At 39.1% G+C, this 18,826-nt stretch overlaps 2 protein-coding genes across 2 annotated transcripts in view; both read left to right on the forward strand.

Moving 5' to 3' along the window:
• CLEC7A (C-type lectin domain containing 7A) overlaps positions 1 to 1,239 on the forward strand; it is a 20,066-nt gene extending 18,827 nt beyond the window's left edge. Inside the window, exon 6 of the mRNA XM_069585734.1 lies at positions 807 to 1,239. The gene's annotated coding sequence lies outside the window, so the exon portion shown is untranslated. The remainder of the gene's footprint in view (positions 1 to 806) is intronic.
• On the forward strand, positions 1,023 to 18,514 carry CLEC1A (C-type lectin domain family 1 member A). Its single transcript, XM_069585729.1, has 6 exons — positions 1,023 to 1,239; positions 10,370 to 10,468; positions 12,271 to 12,447; positions 13,626 to 13,777; positions 16,251 to 16,369; positions 18,102 to 18,514. Exons 1-6 carry the CDS (start codon positions 1,125 to 1,127, stop codon positions 18,274 to 18,276), a joined length of 837 nt encoding a protein of 278 aa, XP_069441830.1. The 5' UTR covers positions 1,023 to 1,124; the 3' UTR covers positions 18,277 to 18,514.
• Positions 18,515 to 18,826: the final 312 nt, after the last annotated feature.

The raw sequence follows: 18,826 nt of genomic DNA on the forward strand, positions 1-18,826 counted from the left end.
GCTTTACCATGTAAAGCCTATAGGGTGAAGTCTCCCCATTTTCCATGTACACACTGGTTCCCACACTAATCTTTTTGGCACCAGAGACCAATTTTGTGGAAGATAATTTTTCCATGAACCAGGGGTGCAGGGAGTAGTTTCAGGATGATTCAAGTGCATTGCGTTTATTGTGCACTTTATTTATTTTTGAAAATCATTTTACTATTTTCTTTCTTTTTTCTTTTCTAAATTATGAAAATATGATAACACATTTACAGGAGAGTTGGAAAATATAAAACAAGGTCATATATCGCAATTATTTTTAAGTAGATAAATTAAGATTTTTAGTTGGAGTTTCAATATCAAACTCTCAAAAATTAATAGCATGAATACACAGAGAAGTAGAAGGATATAGTAAACCTGAAAAACACTATGAACCAATTCAGCATAATTAAGATTTATGTAATTTTTATACAACGGTATGATACAAATTCTATTCAAGTTCCCATAGACAATAAACTGGGAGATACTGGAACATATCCAGGGATCTAAGACCAGGTATGTACTTTATTTCTAACCTAATGCCAAGGCTGATCTGACAGCAGGTACCAGTCCATGCCCACAGGTTGGGGACCCTGCTTTACCTTATGCCCTCGGAGAAAGGAAGAAGCCAGTCCAATAATTTCTTTTCACAAAGGCACAGGCAGACTAAACTAGATCTGAGTAACTCAGGGAGTGTGTGATGGATAAGAGCCTTGTGAGGTCCCTCTGGGATTACTGCTGGGAACCTTCCTTCTGGCGATTGTAAATTCTTGCCGTCTTTTTAGGTTGTAGTTACACAGGAAGTACTAACAAATAAACAAAAGAGAGCCGAGAAGGGCAGCCCCTTGGATGATTGTTCAGACGGAGACCGCCCAAATAGAAAACACACGCTGTTTCCCCTCGGCCTGACGGATTTGGCAATCAGAGTTCAAGTTCATAGGACAGGGGCCGGGCCTCTCCTGGCAGGAACTGGAGTCGGAGGCTTCCCCTACTACTTGCTCAGGGAGGAGAACCTTAGGCATGCCTTTCAGTGCCTCGGTCTCTGAACTGTCTCACTCGGGGAAATCCAGCCATAGCCCACGGTCACCCGTGCAGGAATCCAGATGCTGGCCAAGTATAGCAGCACACGGGACATGCTGGATGCTGATGGAGACACCACGATGAGCCTGCATTCTCAAGCCTCTGCTACATCCCAGCGGCCAGAGCTTGGCCATACAGGTACCCGTAGTCCAAGGTGGTCAGACCCTTGAGAAATGCAGGAGATGAGCTTGGGTACCAGCTTCCTAGCCTAGGAGGGTACGAAGTGGAGGAAAGAGAGAAAATGTTTCTGTGATTTACAAGGATGCATATCTGTGCACTTTTCTACAACTTATATGCCACATATATGATCACGTGAAAAAATTAAACTCAGTGTATGTACAGAGATTTTTCTAAGAGCCTGTTTCTGGCAGAGTGGTTTGCATTTGAGGGTGTGTTAATTTTACCATTTTGTGTAGCACACAGGCAAACGTGAGAGTGAATGGACAGTTAGAGCAATGTCTTTTCTCCTTCCTGTGTTCAGATCCAATGCTGTTTTAGTTACCATCTGTGATCTGATCTGGAAATTTAGATTGATAAAGGCTACCTTTCTTCTAGTTTTGAGCTCACGACTTTAGAGAGGCATTTCCAAGCAGATACGGCAACCCTGATAGTTTGTTGTAATAATTCTGCTTCTTGAAGTTGTGAGGCCTAGGGAGAGTCATGCCAGCATCAGGGGTTTGGTTTTATTATCTGTGAAATGGGAAGGGATCAAAACAAATGCTTTCTAGCATCCCTTCACCTCTGAAATTCCATGATTTGGTGATATAAATAATGGCTGCTGTTGCAATTGCATCCCATCTCATTCCCTTTTGTTCTCTTGACTCCTAGAATATTATTGAAATAATTGGATTAAAATGTGAAAGTAATTTTAGTCATGTCTTATGCTATTTCTGATAGTTCACCTTGTCTCATAATGTATATATATATATATTTATATTTGCATTTATACATAACTATATATACATATGGGCTTCCCAAGTGGCTCTAGTGGTAAAGAACCTGCCTACCAATGCAGGAGACATAAGATGTGGGTTCGATCCCCTGGGTCAGGAAGATCCCTTGGAGAAGGAAACGGCAACCCACTTCAGTGTCCTTGCTAGGAGATTCCCATGGACAGAGGAGCCTGGCAGGCTACAGTCCATGCAGTCACACAAAGTCAGACACAACTGAAGCAGCTTAGCATGCACACATTTATACATATATATTTTTCTCAGTCCAGAGAAGAAGGATTCTATTTCCTAGAAAACTCAGACAATCCAAGGCAGAAATGTGACCCGCATTTTGGTAAAAAAAATCTCAAACTGTAGTAGAAATGGGAATAGGTTCTAATACCACAGGTTGTTATTTAGCTGCTCAGTTGTACCCGACTCCTTTGCCAACCCCTTGGACTCTAGCCTGCCAGGCTCTTCTGTCTATGGGATTTTCCAGGCAAGAATACTGGAGTGGTTTGCCATTTCCTTCTCCAAGGGATCTTCCTGACCGAGGGTTTGAACCCATGTCTCCTGCCTTGGTAGGTGGTTTCTTTACCACTGTGCCACCTGGGATTCTTGCGGCAGCTTTTTAGATTTTATTCATTGATTTATTTATACTAATGTATCTAGTTTCTGGTACTAGATCCTGGAAATTTTCAGCCTCCTTGATATGAAACAAACCGATGACTTTGAGATGTCAGATTCTGTAGCCACCGGATATGTGTAATAGGATATGGTATGTTCCTCCAACAAATCCTGTGAAGAGTCAGCTCTCAAGACTGTGGTTTCAAGTAGCTTGTATACAGCTTCATTTTCAGCTTTGACTAGAACTGGGAATTTGCACAAACCTTAGTGATCAGCATGATCAGGAACAGGGTGTACCAGTAAGTTCTGCTGAGGTTAGAGGGTGGAGAGAGGGGTGGAGCAGGATAAAACACCAGCTGAAACATCTGGCAACCTTTTTGTAAGAATGGCAATTGGAGCAGGAGGAGTGGAGGTCAAAATGTCTTGAAGGCAAACATCTGATAATAGTTGTCTTACCCTGCATGTCTGATATTTTGTTTCCATCTCATGATAATGCAAGCATTTAGAGGAATGTCACAATAAAAGCCTCATTATTTATTAGAAAAACAGATCTGATATCATTTTGCTGCTAAAAATAATAGCAACAACTACTCTGGGAGTTTTTCAGTGATGCAGAAGATTCAGATTCAATTTAAGATTGTGAGACAATTATGCCTGGGAAAATTTAATATTTTCTTTAGAATGAATAAAAATAAAGTATCCACATTCACTTATTTTCTAGTTTTTAATTTTTGATATAAAATTTACACTTGTGTTTAAAACATGCCAAATAATTCAAAGGATACAAAATAGAAATGAAAGACAATGCTTTCAGAACTCCTTTCCCTAAACTTATGCTTGAGGTCCGTGTCGTGCCAGGCATGTTGCAAAATAGTGAGGATATAATTTCAAATATGATATGATCCCTGCTTATGAGGAAATTTAAAGAATAAGAAAGTTGTTATGTGAACAGCAGGGGTGATGCAGTGCTGTGATGGGGCATGCTCTCCTAGAGGAATTGGTCCTTTCTGTCTGGTAAGGGTAGAGATCAGGAAAGATTTGAAAGAGGGAGTGACCATTGAGTGGACTTAACTTTAAGATGTTTCTTGTGACATGGGAACAGAAATGGGAGGGTTTAAGGGGCTGGGGTTGCTACAGGCAGCCAGACACATAAGAGGAAAGCCATGGCAGTCTTATGTAACTTATTACGGAGAATGAAATATATTATGGCTGAAGGGTAGAGTTGGAGGGGGATGTTTTGAAGGAATATGAAGCTGAATGAGCTAATACCGAGCCTTTACTTTAGTCTGAGCATGAGGTAAGAAGATTCTGAGCTAAAGTAGTGTGGGAATGAGGAAGAGGAATTAGATGTGAAAGATATTGACAAGTGAGTGTTTAAAGTATTGGTGACCGGTTACAAAGGGGGAAGGCAAGGAGGAGGAGAGCATAGGTTGACTGAGTTTCATCTGACGTCATGTAGATGGTGCTCCCATCAACTAAGAAAGCTACAGGACTGGGGAAGATGATGGATTCACTGTGAGTGTGACATGCTTGTAAGAGAAGGTACAAGCAGTTGGAGTTGCCTAAAGGCACTTGTATATATCTCATGTGGGTCTGAGGTAACGATTCTGAGCTAAATGTATGAAGTGAAGTGAAAGTCGCTCAGTCGTATCCAACTCTTTGTGACCCCATGGACTATATAGTCCATGGAATTCTCCAGGCCAGCACACGGGAGTGGGTAGCCTTTCCCTTCTCCAGGGGATCTTGGATTCTTTCCCAGATGAGACACAAGGGAAGCCCATAGGCTTGGCCAAAAAGGGGGTCATTTGAGTTCTTCCATAAGATGTTACAGGAAAACACAAACATTTTGGCCAACCCAACACACGTGAGAATTGATGGCTTATAGGTAGGGATTACAGAGAAGGCAATGGCAACCTGCTCCAGAACTTTTGCCTGGAGAATCCCATGGACAGAGGAGCCTGGTAGGCTATAGTCCATGGGGTTGCTAAGAGTTGGACACGACTGAGCGACTTCACTTTCAATTTTCACTTTCATGCATTGGAGAAGGCAATGGCAACCCACTCCAGTGTTCTTGCCTGGAGAATCCCGGGGACGGGGGAGCCTGGTGGGCTGCCATCTATGGGGTCACACAGAGTTGGACACGACTGAAGTGACTTAGCAGCAGCAGCAGCAGGCAGGGATTAAACTTTCTGAGTGAGATCACTGAGGAATGTAAAATGAAAACAAAGTAAGACAAAACACAGGAGAAGAATGCCAAGGAGAGAATCTTGGGGAATATAATTGAAGGGCAGGCTGAGAAAGAGGCCCAGTAGGACCCACTAACAATGAGTGATAGATAGTAATGGATGTGGAGCAGGAGAGAGAGGCTTCTAGGAATCCAAGAGACACTAACTTTGAGAGAAATGGAAAAGCCAATGGTGATAAAGAGCAAATTTTAAAAATACTAAACAATATGGCAGAGAGTTCAAGCAAGAGGAAGGTTAAAAACAATTTATTAGAAATAGGAAGCAAAATGGATTATTGGTCATTTTTCATAGCAGGGATTTGAAAGGAACTAGTAGTTAAGAAAGAAAATACATAATTTAAATAATTTTCTCTTCATTCCTTTTCCCCCCACCTTTCTGTCTTCTTTTTTGAGGAGCCTGGCTGTAAAGAGAAAAGGTAAAATGTTAGAGCCAATGTGTTGTGGGGTTGTACGAGTGCTTTCTAAAATTATTTTTTACAATGTAGGAGATTCTAACTCAATTGTAGATTGGAAAGAGTTGCAACTACAGCACTTCGCAGTAATAACGTACCAGAGAGAGAGAATGAAATAACTATGGGTCAGATTTCCTGTCTAAATATAGCCTTATCAAAAAATATGAAACCGTATTTGTGTTTAAGGGGTAAATAATAGTAAGAAGAGAACCTTAAATCCAAGTTCCATTTTTCCCTTACTCATATTAATTATAACATTTTTGAAATTTTCCAAGATTTTTAGCTTCATTTCCTGAACCACAGCACAAACCCTTCATTCAAGAGACATGGCAGAGGAACCTCTCTGGCAGTCCAGTGGTTAAGACTCTGCTCTTCCAATGCAGGGTGCTTGGGTTCCATCCCTGCTTGAGGAACTAAGATCCCATATGCTCTGCAGCCTCCCTCCCCCCAAAAAAGCAAAGCGCTCCATGATAACATAAATAAAAGAAAAAACTGTATACAAAAAGAGTCATGGTATAAACCACTTCTAATTGTTTCAATACATCTTTAATTCATGCCTACTAAAAGTCAAACATTATGGTAGGCACAGGGGAGGCTCTATTTTTAGGTGCTTGGAGAAGTGGAAGGAATGATCTTAACTGCTGATTAGAAGAGCATGTCATGTACTGCTATTGAACATATGTAGGAAGTCACGGAAGCAAAGAGGAATGAATAAGTTACTGACAGTGTTTACACATGTGGGTATCTTTGAACGAGGTGACATTTGATCTAGTCTGTAAGTCTAAGTTCAGGTTTTCCAGGAAAAGCAACTCTGGCCCTGGGTGGTCTTTCCAGAGTGACAACCATATGTGGAGAGATAAAAGCACAGAGATAAGAGCTAGCTTGGTGCAGTATATTCGTGGATAAAAGAAAGGAGACAAAACTACAAAGAGAAGAGATGAGGCGTTGATGTCAGATTGGAATTTAGATCCAGACAATTGTGGGAATCATCAGCAAAGTCAAACAGGATGGCAAGGTAGACTGTTGGTCTGAAGAATATATGGTCCTCAAAGGGAAGGAGTGATGAGGGAGGGGCTGGGGCAACTGAGGCTGAAGAGTGGGAGGGGATGCTTCTATGCAGGACCTTTTATAGCTGAGGAACACTTTAACCTTAGTGAAAGTGAAAGTGAAGTTGCTCAGTTGTGTCCGACTCTTTGCAACCTGGTGGACTGTAGCCCACCAAGCTCCTCCATCCATGGGATTCTCCAGGCAAGAATACTGGAGTGGGTTGCCATTTCCTTCACCAGGGGATCTTCCCAACCCAGGGATCGAACCCAGGTCTCCTGCATTGCAGGCTGACGCTTTAACCTCTGAGCCACCAGGGAAGCCCATTTTAACCTTAAGGGAGACTTAAATTTAGTAAGATCACCTTGATGGTAGAGTAGAGAATATATGAATTTAAGGTGGCTCTTATTAAGATATTCACAACACAGATGTGAAAAGTTACAAGTGGTGAAATGCTAGTGTTTCTATAATTCCATGTGGAGCTCCCTTATAAAGGAAAATATTAATGTGGGATTTGTTGAGAGGATTGGGAAATGATTTAAAATATTCAGGTCCAGGACTTACCTGGTGATCCAGTGGTTAGGACTCTATGCTTCCAGTTCTAGGGGACACAGGTTCAACCCCTGGTCAGGGAACTAGGATCACACATGCTGCTCGGCCAATAAATAAATAAATAACAAAATAAAATCACCTTTAAAAAATATTCAGCTCTAGAATGAATGCTTGGATAGCATATCTGGCTCCATCATTTACTAGCTGTGCAACCGTAAGGAAATTAAGCAGTTCTTGGGCACTGCAGTTTTCTTATCCAAATAAAAGTTTAAAGTAGTGCCCTCTTGAATAATTATTGGGAGATTCAAATGAAATACTAAAACATATATAACACACTCAATAAGTACTATTATCAGTAGCTGTGTTTCCTTGCCTTACTAACTTCTAACTAATTAATTGCCTTACTAACTTCTCTAGGACTCAGCTGCCTATCTGTAACACTGAGATGATAATAGTATCTACCTCATAAAGTAGTTGCAAGGATGGACTATATTAATTCCTATACAGTATTTATCTCAGTAACTCAAGAAATGTTAGCAATTATCATTAATAGTAATGTTATTTTTTTTAAATTTTTATTTTTACTTTCTTTTACTTTACAATACTGTATTGGTTTTGGCATACATTGACATGAATCCACCATGGGTGTACATGCGTTCCCAAAGATGAACCCCCCTCCCACCTCCCTCCCCATAACATCTCTCTGGGTCATCCCCGTGCACCAGCCCCCAAGCATGCTGTATCCTGCATCGGACATAGACTGGCGATTCGTTTCTTACATGATAGTATACATGTTTCAATGCCATTCACCCAAATCATCCCACCCTCTCCCTCTCCCTCTCCCTCAGAGTCCAAAAGTCCGCTCTACACATTTGTGTCTCTTTTGCTGTCTTGCATACAGGGTCATCATTGCCATCTTTCTAAATTCCATATATATGTGTTAGTATAATAGCCAGGACATGGAAACAACCTAGATGTCCATCAGTAGATGAATGGATAAGAAAGCTGTGGTACATATACACAATGGAGTATTACTCAGCCATTAAAAAGAATACATTTGAATCAGTTCTAATGAGATGGATGAAACTGGAGCCGATTATACAGAGTGAAGTAAGCCAGAAAGAAAAACACTAATACAGTAATGTTATTTTTGAAATATATTTCAGAAACGAAACTCTATTGGACATATAAATTGTGACCCCATGGACTGTAGCCCATCAAGCTCCTCTGTCCCTGGCATTTCCCAGGCAAGAATACTGGAATGGGTTGACATTTCCTTCTCCAGGGGATCTTCCCAACCCAGGGATTGAACCTGCATCTTATGCATTGTCAGGCGGGTTCTTTATCACTGAGCCACCTGGGAAGCCCAGTTTGCAATGTGACTTTATGCAAATTATTTAAATTCTTTGTGTCTTTTCAAGCTTTTAGGACCCTTCTTATTTCAAAGGCATTTAAAAAGTATTCAAAACTTGACCTTAGCACTACAGTCATTTATGGCATATTATAGTAAGAGGTTACAAGAAAGAGGTGGGTTTTTTTCTATATATATCTTATTATTCCTAGGGATGTTTGGTATCATTCCTTGGCCTGACCGCACCTTTTTCTAAACAAGCCTCAGGAGACAGCATCAGAGTTGTCTTCCAAAAAATAAAGCCAAGCTAAACCGACGCACCTCCAGGCAGCTAATTTTTCTTATTTTAAGGTGGGAGTGGCCCAAGAGAGAGAGACTTCATTATGATCAGGGTGCTTGGAACAAAACTCGGGAAAATTAAATTCACAATTAGAGAAAAAACATACCTAGAGGAAAAATAACTTTAAAGAAAAGGAATAAATAAAACTTTCAATACTATAGTCTCACCATCATGGAAGTCTGGTTTCCTAGTGCTGGGTAAATTCTTCTCCCACAGTTCCTCCCCGCTATCCCAAGTAAGTAGGATATATAATATATCTGATAGTAGGAAAGCCTGGCGTGCTGCAGTCCATGGGGTCACAAAGAGTTGGACATGACTAAACTGAATAGATAAGAGAGAAAAATAAAGCTACCATGGTGGTGGGTCTACATATGTACTTGCCTCTGGAATCTAGAAACATCCATCTGGTTAATTTTCTTGAGCTACATAGGCTATGTAGAACTTTAAAGAGACAGGGTTTGCAGGAGGATGTTTAGCTTAAGCTGTATCTCTGATCTTACTCTTTCAGGCTCTGCTTATTTGAGATATGCTTAAGGATGCTGTCATGAGTAGCTAGCAATTTCCAGAAAAATTTAGACTAAACCTGATAGAGCAGCCACTTGAAAGAAACAGAGGAGAAAGCAAGTCTCTGCTATATCTGCTTATGCTTCAGCATGTCACTTAAGTCAGTGTCTAGAAACCAGTTTGGCCAGGAGATGAATTTAGCTAAGTCTGCCCTCTGCTGACAGAAATCTTGCTGAAAAGTCAATAGATTAAAAAAATAAAAAATCAACCTGTAAAGCTTAATGTTAGACGACGCTCCGTGCCTCTGTAAAAATTACATAGTTTAGATAATATTAGTTTTTCATAATTTCATCCTTCATGCATTTGCTCCTTCAAATATATGGTGGTGGTGGTTTCATCGCTAAGTCTGGGCTGTAGGCAAGGGAAAGATGCTGGCTAGAGTTTTGTTTTGTTTACGTTCCTTAATGGGTACAAGGTTGAGATTACTTAAACCCGTCATTGAAAAACTGATGATCATGTTGCATTTATCATCTATTTTTGGAGCTATAAAATCAAATGAATGAACAAGAAAAATAAGAAGGACTTTCAACAAAGAAATTCCAAAATGAAACAGTAAAACAATAACTTCTCATTGTGCGTGCCTGTGTCCAGTAGCTCAGTTGTGTCTGACTCTTTGCTGCCCTAAAGACTGTAGCCTGCCAGGCTTCTCAGCCCATGGCATTTTCCAAGGATGAATACTGGAGTAGGATGCCATTTCCACTTTTCTCGCATTGGCAGGAGGATTATTTACCAACAGTGCCCCACTACTGATAGGCAATTTGCTTTTTTGAACTGGGAAAGGGAGTGTTTTGCAAAAAGTAACAACGCATTACTTCTTTTCTGATGATGTGAACAATTGTTCTTTGTTAAGGCATTTTAGTGAGAGTCTTTTGCAACTTTAATTTTGACAAAAAGAAGGTTAACAGTAATGCATAAATTGATTCAATGCAAAGTAGGACTGAGTAGAGGAGGAAGGTAGAAGTGAGCGGGATTTATGAAAGAATCTAGCAGAGATTAAGTCAGGCCTGGCCTTGACTCTTGTTACTATTTCCCAGGACCAAGGGAATGGTATCTAGACCCTGAAACCTGTTAGAACCAACTCCTCTTACTCCCTTGCTACTGATGTAGATCTAAGGGGAAGAAAAAGTGAAACCTTGTCTTTGCTTCTGTTCCCTACCTTTGCAGAGCACCAGCGTCCTTCTTCTGCTTGGCGTCCAGTGGCCCTGATCCTGCTGACTCTCTGTTTGGTGCTGCTGATTGGCCTGGCAGCTCTGGGGCTTGTGTGTAAGTCCGCACTCTGACTTGGGGGAGGATCCTGGTTTCAAGGTTTGTCTAGGATGAGAAATACTTATTATTATTTTTTTTAACTTTGATTCTGGAGCCTGTGAATAAGTCCTTATTCGGATGAAACCCTGTAAATGATGAGTATAGTGGAAGAAGCATTAAAATACGACAATCACTTTCCAGCTAAATGTTTACATTCTGTTTGAGATAAGAAGGTGGGCTTCCCTGGTGGCTCAGAGGTTAAAGCGTCTGCCTGCAATGCGGGAGAACTGGGTTCAATCCCTGGGTTGGGAAGATCCCCTGGAGAAGGAAATGACAACCCACTCCAGTATTCTTGCTTGGAGAATCCCATGTACAGAGGAGCTTGGTGGGCTACAGTCCACGGGGTTGCAAAGAGTCGGACACAACTGAGCGACTTCACTCACTCACTCACTCACATCAATGTTTAACATCAGCAATTTTTAATGTATGTACACATCAGCTCTTTTCCATTTCACAAAAGACTATAGCTACAGTGAGTTTTGTTTCTGGCATTTATGGCTCAGTGGGCCATGCAGAAGGAAAGATTTAATTTATATCCAACCTCCTCAAGGTACAGAGAATAGACCAAGTCTTTAATCACTATAATATTTAATATTAAATATTATTTTTAAAAGGAGGGGGTGCTTCCCTGGTGGCTTAGATAGTAAAAAATCTGCCTGCAATGCCAGAGACCTGGGTTTGGTCCCTGGGTCGGGAAGATCCTCTGGAGAAGGGAATGGCAACCTATTTCCAAGAATATTTCAGTATTCTTTCCTGGAAAATTCCAAGGACGGAGGAGCTTGGCAGGCTATAATCCATGGAGTTGCAAAGAGTCAGACACGACTGAGCGACTAATACACACTCACACTCACACACACACACACACACACTATTGTAATAAAAAAGTCCAAGAAGTTATAGAATCATTTTGCAGAGACTTGTGGAAATCAAATAAAGAAGAATTCATGTGTAAAAGTCTTTAATTTTCAAACTAGTAAGAATTAAGTTTAAAACTCAAAAAAGAAAGGGGATAAATTTATTTCAACAGATGGGACCCTTTAACAATGTGTCCTGAACAGTTGAAGAAAATTGTTAACAGTAAAAGCAGGTTTTAATGTCACAAATTGCATTTTTATTGGAAAGTTTAGAACTTGTTTGTAATCTTAAATTTAAAAAAAAAATTTTAAAGTGTATCTTAATGTTTCTACCCTGGATCCCCAATTTTGATATAACTGTTGTTTTGCAGGCAATATTCTTTTCAGTGATATAAAGTGACTCTCATGATTCATGGAGGATGTTTCTACCTAGATTTAGAAACTTGGAATTTAAAGCTAAGTTAAAATTTTCTAGCCTAGTCATATTGAGAAAATTACTTGTTCTCACTGAACCCAGTTTACAAAGCTATGAAATATAGAAATGATAATATTACTATGAATGTGATAAAAATATATGGTATATTGACAATACTCAATATAATGATTAATAGATAAATGATTTATACTTTTAGGTTGAGTAATGGTTTGACAGTATACACAGAAAGATTTATTGAACAGTAAATATGTTTAAGGAATTTATCCCTGAAGCTGGGAACAGTTATTGTAACTCTACATTTTCAGATATGCAATTTATTATAGACTAGAGCCCAAACTTGAATGTAGGCAATATGAGATCTCCGAGCCTGGGATCTCAAACAACGTACTGTTTTGTTTTCCCCAGGTGTAGACAATAGAAATAAAAGTGAAGAAATATGCTGTCCAGCCTCACTTGGTAATTTGGTTTAGTTTTTCAGTTCTACCAGCTCTCTAACACTCAGCAAGACAGCATTTTGCAAAAGGAGGAAAAATTGGGGAATCTCTCCCGACAGCTGCAATCTCTTCGAAGCCAAAACAGGAAACTTGCAGAAACTCTGCATCACGTGGCTGAGAAACTCTGCCGTGAGCTCTACAACAAAACTGGAGGTAAGTCCTGATCACTGAGCTTCTCTCTGTTCTCAGCACATCTGTCCATACAGAGCTGATTCTCCCATCAGTGTACCTGGGAAACATGTATTATTCAGCAAGTCATCTGGCAAACTTAATAAAGGGTTTGAACAGCCAGGTCATCCCCAGTTATCGAGATCATGCAGTTCAACTGTATCTACAGTACAGGACAGGATTCATCAAGTTCAGACATTTTTAAATAATAAGTACAATTAACTTTGAATAACCAAAATAACACTACAAGTAAATAAAATACAGGATTACCTTATGAAATATTTCAAATAGAAAAATACAAACAAGAATATAATAACCATTTGCGTGTTGACCTCAGACTTTAAGATGTCAACATTTTGACGTTGGATTGCTTTTAAAATAAAGATATTTTTGTGGAATGATGGAATTTTCATCTCACTGCATACCCACAAGGGACCTGGTTTCAGATACCCAACTCTTAAAGGCCCAGGACCATGTGCCCACATAGGTGTTAGACCATGGCTCTGAGAGCCTAGTTCTTGCATTTATATTCACTACCCACTCCGTCCATCTCACCCTTGGTCTGTGCACTTGCTTCTCTGAATTTGATGTCCATCTTAACTTCAGACACACGGAGATTTGCTGGTTTAATTCATGCTTGGCTTAGTATTTATGTGGTCTTTTTCTAAAATTTTATTTACTTATATTTGAGTGAGAAAATAATCCATGTCCTATTGCTATATATTTCATTAAAAAATCCTTGTACTACTGTATAAGAGGATATTGGGGAAGAAAATTATAGAAACGCCAATGGTTTCTCAAATCCAATGCATATTGAGTTTCTGAACAGATGAAAAGGTTCTTTATGAAATTGAATATAGTTTTTTGTGCTGAATTACACAGGGCAAGAAATTTGAAGTTTTAACCACAGTCCATTGCCCATGAAAGCAAATCATGTCTGTTCTAAATCCCACTGTATTGTTTTTGTTCCTGCTGTAAACCCAACTATAATTCCTGGCATACAGTGGGTGTTTGGTAAACATTTGTAATTATCATTGCCTGGGCAATTAAATATCTAAGAGAGGGAAAGAGTCAATTGTTTCTTGGGTCATCAAATATTATGTGATTTTGAGAGAAGGAAGACAGGGTAGAAAATAACTTACTAAATGTGGTTTCTTTTCAAGAACACAGATGTAGCCCTTGCCCAGAAAAATGGAAATGGCATGGGGACAAATGCTACCAATTCTATAAAGAAAGTAAGAGTTGGCAGGGCTGTGAATATTTCTGCATTGCTGAGAACTCGACTATGCTGAAGATAAACACACAGGAAGTGCTGGTAAGGTCCTGAGGCTTGGTGAGTGTTTGAAGTAGTCTCAGAAAGAGGTATTGGGATTGACATATACATACCATTATATATAAAATAAATAACATATACACAACTGTTATATATAAAAATCCCTCTATAGCACAGGGAACTCTATTCAGTACTCTGTAATGACCTATATGGGAAAAGAATCTAAAAAAAAAAGTGGATATATATATAACTGATTCACTTTGCTGTATACCTGAAACTAACACAATATTGTAAATCAACTATACTCCAATAAAAATTAATTTAATAAAAAGATTCTAAGCAATCAAGGTCCACAGACTCTCTTATTTATTGTAATCAAGGCTTAATCTTATTTTTATTGCTTTGAGTGATCCCTTGTGGTCATCATTTGTAGAACGATCTCAACAAATATCCACCCCTTAGAAACACGAAAGAAAGCCTTTCAAATTCACCATCAGTCAGGACTCAAATAAAGAATGTCTCAATTTCTTAACCTCTTTTGGCTTATGTAAGAAGGGAGCAATATTGGTGCCATATCAGAGGAAATAAAATAGCACTTCCTGTCTTTCTGTGAAAGTGGCAAAACTTTTGATTGAAAACCATGTAATTAAATCATAATCTGCAAATAAATACCTTGCCTGCTGGAAGTTTATAACCCTAACATAGAGTGGTCAAGGAAAATATGAAAATAAAATTGGCATTTATTGATAGGTACATACAATTCAAATTCACTATTAAAATGCTGTGGTTGTTCCCTTTTCTTTTACATTTGTTATTGACTTTGAATTAAATTCCCATCAGTATGACCATTATTTATCTATCATTGTTTCAGCAGGGGTCATGGCACAGAGTAGTTTATCAACAGAGTTATTTAATTAAAATTAATACTCAACTAAGTCTGCAAACTCTTAACATCTTTCTGTAAACTTGTGTTTGTGCATCATGCTCAGTCGTATCCAACTCTTTGCAACCCCAATGACTGTAGCCCACCAGGCTCCTCTGCCCATGGGATTTTCTAGGCAAGAAGCCTGGAATGGGTTGCCATATCCTTCTCTAGGGGATCTTCCCGACCCAGGGAGTGAACCCGGGTCTCCTCCTGCATTGCAGGTGGATTCTTTACCCGCTGAGCCATCGGGGAAGAACATCTTTCTAGTTGCATCTTAATTCCTTTCCACTTCCTGAAATCTATGATGGATGAAACTCTGCAGTCTCTCTCATCTACTAAAATAATCTTTTTCATCCTTTCTTGATGGCTTAGTTTAGGCAGAAAATGAGGTAGTTTATTTGGCCAAGCCAGTGTAACCTGGCATAAACTCTGTTAATTTTTCTTATTCTCTTTGTTTCCTCCACCTCCAGCATATACTGAGGATTCAGATATACCACTGAAGAACACTATATTCAGTGGGTGGAAATATTATTATGAAAGATATATAGAAAATTTCTCTCATGTACTTTGTATATTTATATATATTTAAATCACTTTCATATGATTTATTTATAGAACTTTTAACATGAAGGGGTCATGATTTATTTGGTGATAATATTTTCAGCTACAGTTCCTTTGATATGCCTGTTTTCTGACTGTTGCTTAACAATAGCTTCATTTATATTTGTGATAAACTTTTATTGAACCATTATGTGACATTAATTATCTGAGGGGTTAAGAATGTGAAAATAAATAAAATGAAGTGTATGTCCTTAAGGAATTCATAGTATTGTGGAAAAGAAAGACATAAAAATGTATAATTATAACAGATTTAGATAAATTTCATGTTAAAGAATGAGAATAGATATAGATGAGACTGAGAATAGATATAGATGAGACTGAGAATAGATAGAGGGAAATAATCAATATGGACAGCAGAAAAGGAATTCTATATATAAATACACAAGAATGTATATACAAATATATGAAACATTTTTCTTCTTCATCTGAGACATAAATCATCCTTATAAGTTCCTCTTTTACCTTTTTTTTTTTTTTTGCATTATTCTTTTCTCCTTCCTGGTCGGTCCCTGTCACATATATTTGTGAAGATTCTTCACATTCCTGCACTTTTCCTTCCAGATTCTTCCATTTCCGAAATGTCTCCAAATCTGTCTCCCACATTTTTTTATATCAATCTTATTTAATCCTATGACTTGAAAATAGTGGATCATTTCTAAATCTTGGCTGATGTGATTCTTGGTTTTAGCACATCAGTATTCAGTCCATGCTTACTAAGACAAAATAATTCTTTAACTTGGACAGGGAGGCCTGGCGTACTGCGATTCATGGGGTCGCAAAGAGTCGGACACACTGAGCGACCGAACTGAACTGAACTGAGCAAATTAGCTGACTTCAGGATGCACACCATTTTTTGTCAATGTCCTATTAGTTATGCGGGCAGGACTCATGTGTTGTTCCTGTATTAAAATGCAAGCCAGCCCATATGACATCTCTAAAGCTAAAGGTTTTCTTGTGTGCCTTTCACAGGAGTTTGCCATGCCTCAGAGCTACTCTGAGTTTTTCTACTCTTATTGGACAGGGCTATCCCGCAACGGCAGCGGCAAGGCCTGGCTGTGGATGGATGGAACCCCTTACTCCTCCGAACTGTAAGCCTTTAGCACATTACATGGGAAAAGCATTTAATAGATTTTTCTTGAGTGACAAGATACTGTGTAGGAGGATATCAAAGATACATACAGAATATAGTCCTTACTATCAGAATGGCTCGTAAGATGGGATTCATTGACAGAGAGCAAAAAAGAGCAAGAGAGAGAGGAAGCTCTGCTATAGATGAATAAACTGAAGCCCAGGTTGTAATGGTGACCTGTGTAAGGTCACACAACTCTACAACTTGTCAATACCTAGAGATAAAGCAAAACCTTAGATCTCTTGGTTTTCTTGCAATGAAATGGGGAGTACTTTTTCAAAATACAGTCTCTGAGGATTTACAATATAAACAATTATATTATCAAAAATTAGTTTAACTTATATGTGCATTTAGATAGGAATGAGTATGGTATATTCTTTGAGATTGGTAAGTGTAATATCTATATCATCAAAATATATTACAAATATCATATGTCAATGCATATATGTGGTATCTAAAAAAATGGTACCAATGATCTTATTTGCAAAGCAGAAATAGACACACAGACATAGAAAACAAATATATGGATATCAAGGGGGAATGGGAGGGGTGAATTGGGATGAATTGGGAGTTTAAGATTGACATATATACACTACTGATGCTAATGTATAAAATAGATAACTAATGAGAAACTACTGTATAGCACAGGGAACTCTACTCAGTGCTCTGTGATGGCTTAAATGAGAAGGATATCCAAAAAGAAAGGATATATGTATGCATATAGCTGATTTGGGCTTCCCAGGTGGCTCAGTGGGTAAAGAACATGCCTGCCAATGCAGGAGATGTAAGACATGTGGGTTTGATTCCTGGGCTGGGAAGATCCCCTAGAGGAGGGCATGGCAACACACTCCAGTCTTCTTGCCTGGAAAATCCATATGGACAGCAGAGCCTGGCAGGCTACAGTCCATGGGGTTGCAGAGTCGGACATGACTGAAGTGACTTAGCATGCACACATGCATAGCTGATTCACTTTGTTGTACAGTAGAAGCTAACACACATTGTAAAGCAACTTTACTCCAATAAAAATTAATTAAAAATATATAACAATTTAAAAAAATAACAATTTAAAGCCATGTTTGAGCAGACATCTTTCTGCATAACTATAGTGAAAAGTGTTAGTCACTCAGTCATGTCTGACTCTTTGCAACCCCATGGACTGTAGCCCCCGCCAGGCTCCTCTGTCCATGGAATTGTTCAGGCAGCAATTCTGGAGTGGGCTGCCATTCCCTTCTTCAGGGGATCTTCCCAACCTAGGTATCAAACCCGGGTTTCCTGCATGGCATGCAGATTTCTTACCATCTGAGCTGCCAGGGAAACCCCTATATACCTATATAAGATTTATTTTTCCAGGAGAGAGTACATACTCAATGTGATTATTTTTTATTCTACAGTTAAATAAACTGAGATAGATAATTTTTCAGATGGCAGTAAAATCATATGATAAGTTGGATGACAACATGTATTTTAATTTTAGTCAGAAATAGTTTTTCTTGTTTTGAGTGACCTGATGCCCCTGGAATGTATGTGGAAGTTGAGGGGCTGAGAGGAAAGAGGCTGGTGACCCCATCTTTTCAGTAAACTCATTCTGGGTGTCTATTCTATAACTTTACCTAGCTTAGGACCCTCCCTATGTACTTTCTTTATTTTAGAAATAAACTATGATAAAATAACTTTTTTCTTTCTTTTTTGAGGTTTGAGCTTATGATAGATTTGACCAGCCTAAGAAGCAGGGACTGTGTGACCATCCTCAATGGGAAGGCTTTTTCCAAGGACTGCAGAGAACTGAGACGATGCGCTTGTGAAAAAGCCGCAGCCACGGTGAAGGTGCAGAGTCTCCATGAGCCTCTGAGTCGGAGGTGGAGGTGAACGGTTCTCCAGCTACAACCACAACTGCAGGCCCCCTTCAGAGAACTGGAAGCTTCTGCTCTGCAGAACACAACTCTAGACTCTTTATGTGCACCTGGCCTCGTGTGGGTCCAGTTTCTATTTCTGTCCATTTAGTCCCTGTTATACCTTCCAGGTGTTGTTGTGGTTTAGCCGTGAAGTCGTGTACTCCCCCAGGTACTGAAGATTTAATAATAATAAATATAAATAATGGAAAGTGTTGGTGATTTTAGAATGGACTTATGATTTAGGGAAAAACTCAACTTCAAGGTGCTCTTCCACAAAATATGATAGCAGTCAGTGTTGTGGTTACATGTGTCTTATTGAGAGTTTGTAGTTGCTTTTGTAATAGTACTGATTATTTCATTATTTGAGGAAACTAAGAAGTCTGGGAGAGGCATGATTTCTTCAGGAAGATAGTTTTAACATTCTAAATTTTAAATCTTTTTAGTTATGCATGTCTTCAGCATATGGTTAAGGATGAGTCAACTGAATTGTGATAGGGTAAGTTATCTAATCAGATCGTGGCAAA

This window comes from Ovis canadensis, chromosome 3 (genome assembly GCF_042477335.2).
Source record: "Ovis canadensis isolate MfBH-ARS-UI-01 breed Bighorn chromosome 3, ARS-UI_OviCan_v2, whole genome shotgun sequence".
NCBI classification, from domain to species: Eukaryota; Metazoa; Chordata; class Mammalia; order Artiodactyla; family Bovidae; genus Ovis; species Ovis canadensis.

What these genes read in the sequence shown, in the direction of transcription:
- CLEC1A (XM_069585729.1), top strand. Translation starts at nt 1,125, where the DNA reads ATGCTGGCCAAGTATAGCAGCACACGGGACATGCTGGATGCTGATGGA. An exon ending in GGCAGCTCTGGGGCTTGTGT is followed by an intron (nt 10,469 to 12,270) that starts GTAAGTCCGCAC and finishes AATTTGGTTTAG; the next exon opens with TTTTTCAGTTCTACCAGCTC. An exon ending in GCTCTACAACAAAACTGGAG is followed by an intron (nt 12,448 to 13,625) that starts GTAAGTCCTGAT and finishes TTTCTTTTCAAG; the next exon opens with AACACAGATGTAGCCCTTGC.